The following is a 13,870-nucleotide window of genomic DNA, read 5'->3' on the forward strand; positions in this document are numbered from 1 at the left end:
ACAGTAAGCACTTCCCCCCACCTGTGTGACACCAAGTTCCGGGTGCCTTCTTCCCCCTCCCCGGGCGCGTGGCTCACCTCCTGCCGGCCTCGGCGTCGCGGTAGTCCTCGATGGCCAGCCGCAGCTTGCGCCGGTGCAGGGAGCTGCAGACCCCCAGCCCCAGCTCCAGGTCCTCGTCGCTCAGGCTCAGCAGCACCTGCTCCCGGGAGGTGGGGACTGAGCTCCGGAAGGGAGGCTTGGGGATGGGCACCTGAGGCCTCCGGGGCTGCTGCTGGCTGGGCTGCCTCTCCCCGTCTGTCTCCCCGCCGCCCGGCCCCCCGCAGTCAGGGCCCAGCACCAAGGACACCTCCGCAGCCGCGTGGCCTGGGCGCTGCTGCCCCACGAGGCGGTGGAATCCCCGCTGGTCCAGTGCCCGCTCCCTTCAGCCAGGTAAACGAAGGTTAGTCCCATTTTAAAGATGAGACAGCTGAGGCTCAGAAGGGACATGTTGAGGAGATGTGACGATGTACTGGGGACACTGGAGCCTGAACCCGGTTCAGCCAGCTCCTCAATTAGGGCTCCTCTAACCCCGGGGATGGGGTGGGGGAGGGGCTGGTGAGACTCACGGGCGGGCGAGGGGGGCATTCCCACGGGGGCCCGGAGGTGCCCTACCTTCCCACTCTTCACGTTCTCCGCACAGGCCTTGACGTACATGGGCATGGCCATGACCACCTCCAGCCAGGCCTGGACGGTACCGGCCTTCCAGTGGGACATGGGCGTGGTCCTGACCAGCTCCACCTGCTGCAGCCGGTCCACCTGCTCCTCGCTCTCCGACAGGCTGAGGCTCTGGCGCGTGGGGCTGCACTGGCTGTCCGAGTCTGCAACACACAAGCAGGAGGGGGGTGAGGGGGTGAGGGGCAGGTGGGGGCTGCAGCGGGCAGGGACTGGGCGGGCTGCACCCCCTGAGTCTGCACCCCCGGGGAGGTGCAGGAGGAGGGCAGGGATGTCTCCCCGTCCTGCATTTCTTCTTTTTGGAATCAAAATGGTTTTTACTTGTTTTGCTGCCCCTGCCCTTTGTACAAAAGCAATCTATGCCCTCTCCAAAGAAAAGAAGTTGGAAAACTTCATCCAGAAAAGAATAAATGCAAAACAGAAAGTGAAAATCACCCCAAATCCCACGCTACCCAGAGGCAGCAGCTGCTAGCATTTAGTTGAATATTCTTTGGGATACACAAATACCCACGCTTACAAACACAGATCCCCACGTTTGCATGGCGCGTTCCGTCTGGTAACACGCTGCTCTCATTTACACCGCGGAGCACATCCTGCCCTCTCAGCAGACATCTGTAATATCTCTTGACTGCACAGGATTCATCAAATGGATGCTCTGTGATTTACTTCGCCCGCCTACTGTTGATGGGCCTGGGTTTCCCTCATTTTTCACTGTTGTAAACAACACAGAGGCAGTCATCTTTGGGCAACTGGGTAATTCATATTTTTAGGATAAATAGAGCCTCAGTTCTACTCCTGAGAGTAGAATACACGGAAGCCTGTTTCTGGAATGGGCCTCGCAGACAAAAACGTCTATCCACCAGCATTTTCCAATCCCATCGGCTGCGTCAACACCTGGTAACACCAAGTTCAGGCGGTGAAGAGCCAATGGAGAAGGGGAAGGAATCTCTCAAAGTAGAGGTAAGTGAAAACCCAAACAGATCAGCTCTCAATACCATGAGAAATGACAAGTATTAAAAAAAAAAAAGCCTGATTCGAAATGACCCTACTGATAGCGTATATTACAAATTGTTATAATGAGGTAAAAAAAAAAAAGCTTCTCCATCAAATCGGGCACATAGTAAAACAATGGGTATGAAGAACACAAAGTTTCTTTTGGAGCTCGGAAGTGTGTGTGCGGTTATTTCTCACTTGCTATACCTTTGGGTACCATCGAAGTTCCATAATAAACATGGATACATTTACAATGGAAAAAATTGGAAAAGTCAAAAAATTAGGAAGCAGTATAAATGGCTACCGGTACAGTTTATCTGAATGAATGATGTTCCATTTGTATGTTGGAATATAGGCAATTAATTTAAAAAATCTGCCACAGGAGAATATTTTTGACATGGGAAAACGTTCATAATCTATTGCCAAATGAAAAAGCACAGTATAAGATACCTGGTACAATGCTGTCGCAGCACGTTAAAACATATATATATATATATGATATATATAATGTATAATGTGTATACATATGTGTAATATATACATATATGTAACATGTCTCAAATATGTATATGTATGTAAAATACTGGATGGATAAATGTTAAAAAGTCTCTATCTCTGGAAAGGGGTGATGGGTAATTGTACGTGAATGTGGGTGTGTGAGTGTGCATTTGTGAGTGTGTGCATATTTTTTTGTTTCCCAAATTTTCTGCATTGCCTATATTATTTTTGAAATTGAAGAAAACCACAGCCTAGAAATCTTACTTTTCCAAGTTACAAAGCCCTTTCCCCCAATTCCCTTGCCTCCCTCCGTTTAAACGACTCTTTGGAGCTTGGTGACCACACGCTTCTCCCTCATCCCACCTCCAGCAAAACCTTTCTCCCCAACACCCGGGGGCCTCTCACTGCCCAGCCAGGAGCCCTACCTGGCCTGGAGGATGCCACCCCCGGTCCAGCAGGGCCCTGGGCAGAGTGACCTCACTCTGGGTGGGCAGAGATGATGCCTCCTGCCTTGGTTTTCACCTCTGAAAGTTGTCACGGTGCTGCTCCTGCCCCCAGCCTCCTCCTCTGGGCTGCACTATGGACTCAGTGACAGTGGGATGATGGGGCCTGTCTGCACTGGATGGGTAAGGGTGAGAGATTACTGCAACATTATCATATTTCCCTTCTCAGGTGGATGGAAGGTGACCCCCGCCCCAGCCTGGGAGACAGCAGAGGGCACGGCTGTGCAGGTCACAAATATGAGAACACGTGTCGCCATGGCGCCCAGGAATGTGGAGATGGCAGCTGCCTCTGCAGCCCTGCTTGGGGGCTCCAAGTCCCTGCCTGGTAAGAGAGTTAGCTGCCCAGCTAGAGTCCTTCTCCTGCTGGAGCTGGGCTCCCAAGGACGGGCTTGGCTTGCAAGGAAGCCTTTCTGTTTGGGTCCCAAAGGTGTTAACTAAAGGGCATCGTCCTTAGGCTGGAGAGATCTGAGAACCTCTGCCTTGTTACATGCTTCTGGGAAGTCCTGTCTCTGTTGCATACTTCTGGGAAGATAAGAGAAGATGTGTGGCTGAAGCTGGTTACCCCAAATTCCAAGACATGTTGGAATTGTCCATTTGGACCAGCCCCGTGGGAAGAGACCTGGCTTTGGAATTGAACAGACCTTGACTTTAGGCAAATTCCTTAACTTCCCGAAGCCTCAGTTTTCCCATCTATAAAATGGGTATAATAATACTAATACTATCTACCTTCTAGATTAATACATCTATTATAAATTCTGAGTATGAAGCCATAGTATGCATTCAGTCAAGGATGGCTATTGTTGGGAATAAAGTCCCCTGGGGCTCAGGCACTTTTTGGTGACACCCGGCAGTATTTGCCTCAGTCTCCCTGCATTCCTGAAGGAAATGTGGCTTGAGTTCAGCTCAGGTGCTTAGAGAGGGGACCCAGTCCCACTTGTTGTCAAGCCTAGCTGGGCAGAAATTCCTTGTCCCACTGGACTCCGGCCTGGTCCAGGTGGGAGGGGCGGGGCTGTCTGTGAGGTCAGGGGTGGATTTGTCTGTTCAGTGTCAAGGCCACTGGGGAGGGGGTGTGTTGTTTGGCTCTGTGTCCCCCGAGTAAGGGAGATCAAGGGGCATGGGAAGGGGAAAGACAGGAGGGAGAGAGACGAAGAGAGAGGGAGAGAGAATGGAAGAGACGCTGTAAGAGCACGTCCAGGAAAGGACTAGTGCCACAGAGACAAAGACAGAAAGATCGACTGAGGAGAGGGGATGACAGAGAAGTGGACAAAGGGAAAAAGCAGACTTCCCGTGAGTGTGTATTTTCCTGAGCTCGGTGTGTCTCTGTGAATGTGTGTGGGTTATTCTGGAGCTAACAGGCCCCAGGCCTGCGAGGGGAGCTGGCTTTTTAATTCACATTATTTATGGCGTCCAGGCTCAAGGAATGCCAGAGGCCACTTTGGTTCATGTGAGCAACATTTCGGCTTCTGAGAAAAGACAGCTATTCACCAGCCCACCTCCTTCCCCGACCCCGCAGGACTGAACTCCAAGGAAAGGATGCTGCAGGAAGATGGGGTGGGGAGTGGGGGTCTGTGGGGCCATGAACCATTAATTAAAAGCAATTTCCAAAATGTAGGCATTATGGTGCCGGATATTATGTCTGGGATTCCATCAGTTCTGGCTTTTATTTCCCCTCTGTCTCAGCCTTGAGAGTGGGAATAACTCAAGTTTATAGCCAGGCAGCTCTGCGAAGGCTGCGGTGTTAGAGGGGCCGGTTGAGCCCCTGGCAAAGTCCGGAGAGGTGCCACCAAGAGGCAAACACTCCGGATCCTTCCAAACACCGGGAGGACCGTGGTGACCCTGGAAGGACAAGTTCTGCATCCTCTCTCCGACCCCGAGCACATGCACGCACCACAGAACATCAGCAATTGGTTACTGAGGTTTCCTGCAAACTGTTGGCCTAGCACAGGGGCTGGCGAACTGCAGCGTGAGGGCCAAGTCCAGCCCTCTCCCCGTTTTCCTAAATAAAATGTTGTTGGGACACCGCCATGCTCATTTGTTCACACATTGTCTAAGGCTGCTTTCCTGTTAACAGTAGGAGAGCTGAGTAGTGGTGACAGATTGTCTGGTCCAAAACGCCTAAAATATTTACTCTCTGGCCTGAAAGATTATAGAAAATCCTCGACAGAAACCCTGAGGTTCCAAGATTGGCCTTGGACTCTGAGAGAGCTGGATTTACCAGCCAGAGGATGCTGGGGAGGTATTTTCAGTTTTCCCAGCCTCGCTTTCCCCATCTGTGACATGGGGTGATAACAGGTCTATGTGAGGCCTGAGGGAGACCATACATTCATGCATGCGAAGTGCTGGGCCCGGTGTCTGGCCTACAGGGGGCGCTCAGTGGCTGCGTGGGGTCCTCTGACCTCTGCAGGCTCCTGTCACTCACAGTTGAGACTGGCTCTGTCCAGTACAGTGTGGTGAGCCCACGGTGAGCAGTGCTGACAGGATAAAATACACTCTAAATTCAGCAGAAAAGACACCCTGGATTTTGATAGACTTTGTACAAAAAAAAAATAAACTATCCATTCATAATTTTTATATTGATCACATACTAAAATGACAATATTTGGGGTATCCTGGGTTAAATAAAATATATATTATTCAGGCTCACTCATCACCCGTTTCTTTTTACTTTTCAATGCCCCTACCAGAAAATCTAAGATCATGTATATGGTTTGCAATTTATTTTCACTGGGCAGAGAGGGTCTGGATGAAGATTTTTGTTTGTTCATTTTCTTGTTCCGGTCTCCCCCCTCTGTTGGTTTGGAAGTTAAGCCTCCTACTTCTCTGTTTTTGGTTCAGTGGTTCTGGAAGCATGGTCTCTGGGCCAAGAGGAGCAACAAAACCTGGGAACTTGTTAGAAATGAAAATTCTGGGAGTCCACGGCAGAACTGGGACAGAAACTCTGCAGGGGTGGGGCCCAGTAATCTGTGACTGAACAGGCCCCCCAGGTGATTCTGACATATGCTCAAGTTCTAGAACCTTCTTTAATAATTACTCTTGAAGTCTTACTGTGCCTGTTTATCTCAACAGAACCTCGGGTTGAGGAATACTTTAATGTCCTCTCCTAAACAGGATAATTCTTTCTATTGTCACAGTTTATTGCCATCTCGATTACCTTATACTGAGAATATTTGCTTAAAATAATTTACCTACATGTTTACCGATTTCTTTATTTCTTGTGTCCCAGACCTCACTTCTGGGATAACTTTTCTTATTCCTGAAGAACATGATTTAAAAGTTCCTCTATTAAGAGTGTTTTGGTGGTAAGCGCGTATGACTTTTGTTTACCTTAAAAAAAAAAAAAAGTCTATATTTCACCCTTGTTCTTAAAGAGTTTTGCTGGCTACACGGTTTTAGGTTGGCAGTTTTTTTCCTTTTTTTCGCATTTGGAAGACGTTGCTCCACTGTCTCTTTCTTCTTTTTGTTAAAGAGAAGTTGGCTCCCAGTCTGATTTTCTTTTGTTAGCTACTTGTAAGATTTTTTTTCTTTGTCTGTAGTGTTCTGCAGTTTCATTATGAAGTGGATAGTCGTGGACTTATTTTTATTTATCCTGATTGATATAAGTGCACTTCCTGTATCTGTGGGTTTATTTCTGGAATATTCTCAACCATTACCTCTTAAAATATTCCCTCTTTTCCCATTCTGTTTGCTCTCCCCTGGGGTTGGACCTTTTTTTTTATTATTATATTTGTTATGGCAACCTGTGAGCAGTGATCTTTAATGTTACTATTGCAAAAAGATTACAACTTGCTGATGGCTCAGGTGATGGTCAGCATTTTTTTTTTGCAATAAAGTATTTTAAAATTAAGGTATGTACCCTTTTTTTTTTAGTCATAATGCTATTGCACACTTGATAGAGTGTAATACAGTGTAGCATGACTATTACATGCACTGGGAAACCAAAAAACTCATCTGACTTGCTTTATTGTGGCATTCACTTCACTGCCGTGGTCTGGAACCCAACCCACCACATCTCTGAGGTCTGCTTGCAGTCTACACTGTCCAATATGAGAGCCGTTAGCCACATGTGACTATGAGCACTTCAAATATGGCTAGTGCAACTAGGAACTGAATTTTAAATTTTATTTTATGTTAATGAATTCAAATATAAGTTGACATGGCCATATGTGGCTGGTGGCTATTGTAGTGGACCAGAAAATTTTAATTTCTCAATGGTTTTCATCAACTTATCTCTCTGCATTGCATTCTGTATAACTTCCATAGACATACTGTCCATTTTTCAATTCTCTCTTCAGCTAGTCTGCTGTTTAACCCATCCTTTTAAAAAAATGTTACCAACTCTCTATATATTTAAATTTCTAAAAGTTCTATGTGGTTCTTTTTCAAGTTTGCCTGGTCTTTCTGGATAGTTGTTTGTTTAGGTCTATGATTTCAGCTTAAGTTTCCTTAAATATCGCGTACATACTATCTTGTATTTGGTATTGATAACTACTGTGTCTGAAAGGGGTTGGGGGGTCCAAATTTGCCGTTTGTTTCTGCTGATTCTCCTGCATGCTGAACTCATATTTGACCTTATGGGGATCTTTGGGGTCTAAATAGCAGACACTTTCCTCCAGAGAGGGTGGACATGGCTTCTGCTGGGGCCGGGAGGAGGTAGGGAGTGGGGATGGTACCTGGGAGCAGGGACCACTTCGTTGTTGTCAGAGAGGCCCTGGGAGGAGGAGAGAGTCACAGGTTCTGATCTTTGGCTTTGCATCCTCCTCCCGCCCCCCAACAAGGTTTGCTCTCCTGTTACCAGCCCTGATGCCAGCATCTGTCCCCAGGACAGACTTAGGGTTTCGCATTTGGTCATCACTCACTGCTCCTGTCCTGGTAGCTCACAGCCTTTAGATTTTGGATGGGGTCATCGCGGGAATTTCCCTTACTTTTGATGAGGCCAGCAATGTATTAAAAAGTATGTTTTATTTCAGGTTTTAGTGGTTTTATACGGGAAGGTCCTTTAGAGTCTGCCTTCCTCTGCACTGCCCCGAATGGACATCCCTCTTGCCATGTGCCCTGACTGCTCAGCACTCTCATTTTCTGCTGGCATGTCATGCGTGGGTCTGTCCACCTGCCCTGCCTGCCACCAAGGGAATCCCTAAGTCAGTGGTCAAATCTAACCAACTCTTTGTCACCCAAGCCTGGTACATGGTGATGCTTAATGCCATTAGCTGTGGTAAAAACCCAAGTTATGGGAAAGGGATGGACGATACCGTTTTGTTTTGTTCTTAATTGGAAACTGCCCAGGGGAACTCTTCTGCTCAGTACCTTTCACTGGCTCCCTGGATAAAGCCCAGGTTCCTTCCATGACAAGGCTCCGTGTGACCCAGATTTGCTAGCTTCTCAGTCTCTCACCCCTTCCCTCGACACCCTGAGCACCCCGGGCTACTGGGGAGCCCAGTGCTCCTGCCTCTCCACCCTCCTCAGCTATACCTGCTGCTCTGTCTGTCTGAAAGGTGGCCTCCTGCTGTCTTCTCTGCCTGAGCTCCTGCAAAACCTTCAGGGCTCTGTTTAAATGTCGCCTCTTCGGGGACCACTTCTCTTGTCAACTAGCGGAGGCCAGCCCCTGCCCCCCCAAACATACACACCTCCATGCCCCCCAACCCACACTCAGGCTGTCATCATGCCAGGTGCCGAGCCTGCACTTCTCAGAGCTGAAGTTAATTAACGGTTGTGTCGTTATTTGCAGAGTGTCCCTGCCTCCCACTAGATGTCAGCTCCGTGAGGACAGGAGCTGGGTCCATTCTGCTCCCTGGGTGTCTCTGGTACCGAGCAAGGGCCCAGACCAGTGGTGAGCTGGTAAATGTTTAACAACCAGCTCTTGTATTTTTAAAAAGTGTTCGGATTTGTAGCATTTGTTTGTTCCCCACTGGTGTGACTATGCCCACTGTGGCCGATTTCAGTTTCCAACATGAGGCACTGGACTTGGAGATGGGAACCAGTTCCGAGCCTGTCTGAGCTCCAGCTCCAGCTCCAGCCCGCTGCTGCCTGGAGCAGGGCGGGCTCTGTGCGTTTTAGTTAAAAGAAGGCAGGCAGGTTGGAGGTGAGGAGGGAGGGAGCAGGCCTCCCACTCCAGGCGCCCCTTCAGCCAGCCGCACCTCCTTTAGGCCACGTCAAGATGCTTGTGGTTCCTCAAATGTACACGTGATCTCACTCCTTTTTCTTTGCCTGTGGCAGGGCTTCTCGAGCTTGGCACCATTGAATGACATTTGGGAGCGGACAATTCTTGGTCACTGGGCCATCCTGTGTTTAGCAGCGTCCCTGGCCTCCACCCACTTGAGGCCAGTGAGCACGCAGCGTGGCTGCTCCTAGTGCCCCCATCCTTCCATCCCCGGCCCCTCTGTCCTCAGACCAGCCCTGCTCCGGCAGCCAACCCCGGTCAGAACTCCCTGCCCTTCGGCCGTGGCAGGGGAGCCCCTGTCAACACTTTTCAAGCCAAAAAGCTGAATTCTCATTTTTTTAAACACTGCATTCAAATGTGAAAAAGTGACATTTTATGCCCTGATAACGGCCGCTGCATTGGATGGAGATGCTTCGCTAAAACCTCAGTCACAATGCCTGCGAAATACTCTGTGCAAAGGTCAGGCCCTCGGAGCATGGGCCGCGGGGACAGCGTGGTCTAAATGGCATCAAGTCACCAACTGTGCCACCACTGGGGTGATGGCAGGACTCCGGGTGGCCACCACTAACCCCCAACACCCCGACCCCAGAGTCAGTGGGCCTTTGGAGGCCCTGAGCTAACAGCTGAGGGCACTCCCACCACCACGTGTCCCTTAAAATGCACTAACCCATGTCGTGCGCAGAGAAGTCCATCACAGCTCTGCTCTCGCCAGGGAGGGCTCCTTCCCTCCCCCTCATTTTGGGTGCTACTGCCCGGCCAGCGTCTGAGCTGTGTTCACTGTGTCTGTCCCCTGGCCCAACAGGCCCCTAGCCTCGGAGGACACCTCCCTCCAGCCACCCTTCCCGCCAGCCCGAGTATTGTCCGAGGTGTCAGGGAATTGATTTCATGGAGCTGGCAAATCTCCCAGGTGTACGCTTGGCAAGTATTTCCTAATTTTACAGCCTTCGGAGGAAGATTCTCAGAAGAGGTCCAGGGAAGGCAAACAAATGATGATCCAAAGAGAGCGACTGTCTGCTTTTTAAAAAAAATGCATCAAAACTTTCCTTTTTCCTCCTCGATGACCTGCTGCAATGCTGAATAGTACCCACATTTGGGAGGGAAGTCCTTCTTAGAGTCTAGCTTGCACCTGACATCTCCTGCCTTTTTTGCTTCCACCAGGAAAATATTCCAGCTGGCCGCTGGCCTCCGTGTGTATTCCCAGCCTCGGGCTTCTTTTCTGACCTGTTTTCCTGGCCAACCTCCTTACTGGTAAGTGGGCCTGGAAGGTGGATTCTGTGAGGAGTGAAGGGAATCTTTAAACAGAGGCTATGGGCAGGAGGCATCTTCTTCACATGCCCATAAAGGGATAGTGCAAGTTCTTGGAGGCAAAGCTGGGAGTGATGGATGGTGTGGGGTCTGGGGACCCCTAATGGATCTGCAGTCTCATCTCTTCCCTTCACTGACCCTCCCAGCTCCCCTGTGGGCCTCAGGACATCTCTGCTCAGCCTGCTTCCATGAGCTGAGTGGACTGTGGTCCCTGTGATGGCCATGAGACCCCATGCATTTGCTCACTGGAACAGGGGACCACCGCTAAGTCAGATCCAGGATCCTCTGGCTTGGGCATGGCATTTGGAGGCGATGCCTCTTTTTGGATCCTCATCGAATAATGCACCTGTCCAAGCTCCCACCTCCCTCAAAAAGGCTTGCGACTGCCTCCTGGAAATTTCGGGTACCAGTGGTGAGAGACTGTACTTCCTGCCCAAAGGCCAATGTAGGAACAAGAAAGATGTTCAGGAGTAGCATTTGTATAGTTTCCTCCAAAATAAAGAGCCCTTTGGCGAAGCTCGTGCTGGGGGCCTTCCTACAACTCAGATGCCTATAGGAACCATCTCAGAGAAAACGGGTGCTCATCATGGTGGTCAGTCATGCATCCTGAATGCGATACCTGGCAGTGTCTGCAGCCAGGGCTGGGAGCCCCTCTCAAACCCATGGATATGTTTGTCAATTCCAGAGCCTTGGCACAAGGCAGAATACCCTGGGACATTTCTACCCACTTCATTAAATAAGCCTTCTCCTCCCTCTTCGATGACCTCCTTTAATTGTGACACCCCTGTTCGGCCTCCCTCCAGGACCAGAATTCTGGAAATGAGAGAAGCAAGCCTTCTTCTAACGGCTCATGGTTTTATCAACTTCACGTCTATCTGCCTAGACAGGGGTGTAGTGCAATAATGTGCTGGCCCCCAGTTCCTAGTCTTGTTTCATCACTTACTATGTCTCCTTGGGCTGCCCCTCAGAGCCTCGGTTTCCTCATCTGTAGGGTTGAGACAATAATACACACTTATGTGATTTTGGTGACGACTACACGAGGATACTTTACGTCATCTCATTGTTTACATCTGCATCCTCAGCCCTTAGCACTAGGCCTGGAGCGTAGAAAGTGGTCAGCCAATGTTTGTTGAATGACTTAATGAGCGTATGTAAAGTGTCTACACATGCCTGGCGCAGCAGGCCCTCAGTGAATGTCAGCAAGTCATACTGTACAAAGCCAATCTTCTCCCTCAGTCCTCAGTCCTCAGCCTGACCCCCTCTCCACTTCCCTGGGCCTCTGGGTTGCAGCTGTCTCCACAGTGATGACTATGCATCCTGCTGGGATTTCTGGGGAAGCATGGAGTCGCCCTTTTGTCAGGCCCATTAGCACCTGCACCTGAAGATGAAGCATCCTTCCCCCACATCCTCTCTATCTGAGTCCCACAGAGCCGGCCAAGTCCATGAGAAGTAGTTTGGTGACTTGGCTGGGCTCTCAGGCTGCAGGTGGGCTGACCCAGTCCTGCCGGCCATGTGGGCCTCTGGGGGCCGGAGTTCCTGGGGGCTCAGGATTCCTGGGCTGACTGCAGGCTTCTGAGGACAGTCCCACCGCTGCTCCCCCAAACACCCCAAGCACTGGGGGTACTGCTCTGGGTTCAGAAATGGGTGTGGTCCTCCTGCTGCTTGGCTGTCCAGAGAGGGAAGGGCAGGAGGGCCCTGCAGTGAAGGAGGATGTGTGCTGTATTGAAACAGGCACCTATCTGGGCCCAGGGACTCTGATCAAGGGGAAAGACAAGGATGTTATGGCTGGACAAGCTCACAGAGAGAATCCAGACGGGAGAGGGCAGAGCTGGTGGCCTGGAGACATACTGGGGCCACAAAATTTCTTTTTTTCTAAAGGACACTAAAATGAAAAAAAAAAAAAGGTTGCTAACATTAAAGAACTGGGGTGTATTATATGATATTTTTGGCTTCTCTTGAAAAACCAGGAGCTCTGGAAGCACTGGAGCCCAGCGAGGCTGCTTCCTTTAGATGGAGCATGTGGAACCCTGTGGCTCTGCAGCCCCCATGCACCCCCTGCGCTGACCTGGTGATATGGGCGTGTATGAGCCCGGCACAGGGCTGGCCGTGAGGATGCTCACAGAGGTGAGTCCTTGTCATCATCACCAACCACACCCTGCAGTGGGGCCCCTTAGAGCTGATCTAGAACAGCAGACAATGAATGTCACTCCAGCTCGCACGGGAGGCCTCCCCCATCAGGACAGCGAGCACTGCCTGGTGCTGTATGATGCGTGGGTGTGGCGCACTGCATCCTCCCCTGGGAGGGAGGTGGACGCGGGTTCCCAGAGGCCCCTGTTACAGATGAGGAAAGTGGAGCTCAGAAACACCTGTTAGCTGTGTGCACGGGGCACAGCTGGGCTTCAGAGCCTGGGTTTTATCCCCCTGGTCCCACTTCCTGTCTCAAAGCCTCCCGCTGGGCTGGGACAGGCAGCTGCAATATGCTGGCCGCTTCTATCCATTTCTGATTCTGTCTTTGCAACAGCCCTGTGAGAGAGGCAGTCTTTTGTCCATTTCACAGAGGGGGAAACTGAGGCTCAAAAGGACTAGGTGGCTGGCTTAGGGTCACTCAGCTAAGTGCTGACTCTGGGACAAACCCAGAGATCGGGCTCCCCAGCCTGGGTCTTCCCTCGACACCCCTCTCTGACTGCTTGGTTGTGGTCAGTTCTACTGGGCTCAGGCTGTCACTGGAATGACTCTGTTTCCTGCGCACACATGAAGAGATGGAGGGAGCTGGGGAGTGATTCACACACCCGAGCTGCCATAGGTAACCGGGTCTGTTATTTCCAACCCTCAACTTGTAGCCAGCCCCCGGATTCCTTCCGACTTTCAGAGAGCTTCCTCCTCTGGCACCACAACTCTGGTCTCTAAAGTGAGAGCTGACAGAGATGGTCTTCTCCCCTCCCTGGCCTGTGTGCCCCCCAGCCTCGGGCTCCATGCCACCCCCAGAGACATGGGCCTCCTAACCAGAAAGGAAGCTGGTGCTGGGCAGGCGTGGGGCCAATTTGGATGTGACTCCAACATCGCCAGCCTGTCCCAGGGAAGGCAATTAGGAAAGCAGCTCAGAGCTGGGGGCGTGACTGGGCAGCTGCAGCCAGAGGTCCTGGCAGGACGGCGTGCCCGTAACTCTCCCTGCCCCAGGGCCCTGTGGCAATAGGGCCCTCTGTCTACACCTGGGATGGCAGCAAAATGAGCCTCTGGGACTGGCATTTCTCAGCCAATCTGCGGGGGCCTTTCTGCCTCTGCAGATGCTGCATGGATGCAGCTTCTTGGTGAGTGAAGGAGATGCTCAGATAGACAGAGGTCCAGACCCCACTGGCCCTGCACTTGGCTCACCTTACTTCTTAAGGCACTCGGGAATCCCACGTGGGCCATGGGGACTTTCTGTGGCTAAAACAAGTCAGAAATGTGGCCGCTTAGAGATCTCCAAAGAGCCACTGACTCAGCACCTCCAGGCACGGAATAAATGGGGCTGAAGGAGCCACTCACCCCGGTACCCTCCCCAGAGTGCTCCATGGAACTAGATGAAAAGGCATGGTTCCGTGGTCACTTGAGTTTGGGAAATACAAAGTGGAGAGAAATGAAACAGTTTTCTTCACTGCAGAACTTGCCAGAAACTTGAAAAAAAGCTAATGTTTATGTTGGCGATACTATGCGTTGTTTCTAA

The 13,870-nt window shown here is 50.7% G+C and overlaps 1 protein-coding gene across 10 annotated transcripts in view; it reads right to left on the reverse strand.

The window, feature by feature from the left end:
• KAZN (kazrin, periplakin interacting protein) overlaps positions 1-13,870 on the reverse strand; it is a 406,166-nt gene that overhangs the window by 17,378 nt on the left and 374,918 nt on the right. For all 10 annotated transcript variants that reach the window (XM_074377376.1, XM_074377377.1, XM_074377379.1 and 7 more), the window contains exons 9-10: positions 652-857; positions 78-196 (exon numbers count right to left, since the gene is read on the reverse strand). In XM_074377376.1, coding sequence (XP_074233477.1) covers positions 78-196; positions 652-857 — 325 coding nt within the window. The remainder of the gene's footprint in view (positions 1-77; positions 197-651; positions 858-13,870) is intronic.

The sequence above is a fragment of the Camelus bactrianus genome, chromosome 13, assembly GCF_048773025.1.
Source record: "Camelus bactrianus isolate YW-2024 breed Bactrian camel chromosome 13, ASM4877302v1, whole genome shotgun sequence".
NCBI classification, from domain to species: Eukaryota; Metazoa; Chordata; class Mammalia; order Artiodactyla; family Camelidae; genus Camelus; species Camelus bactrianus.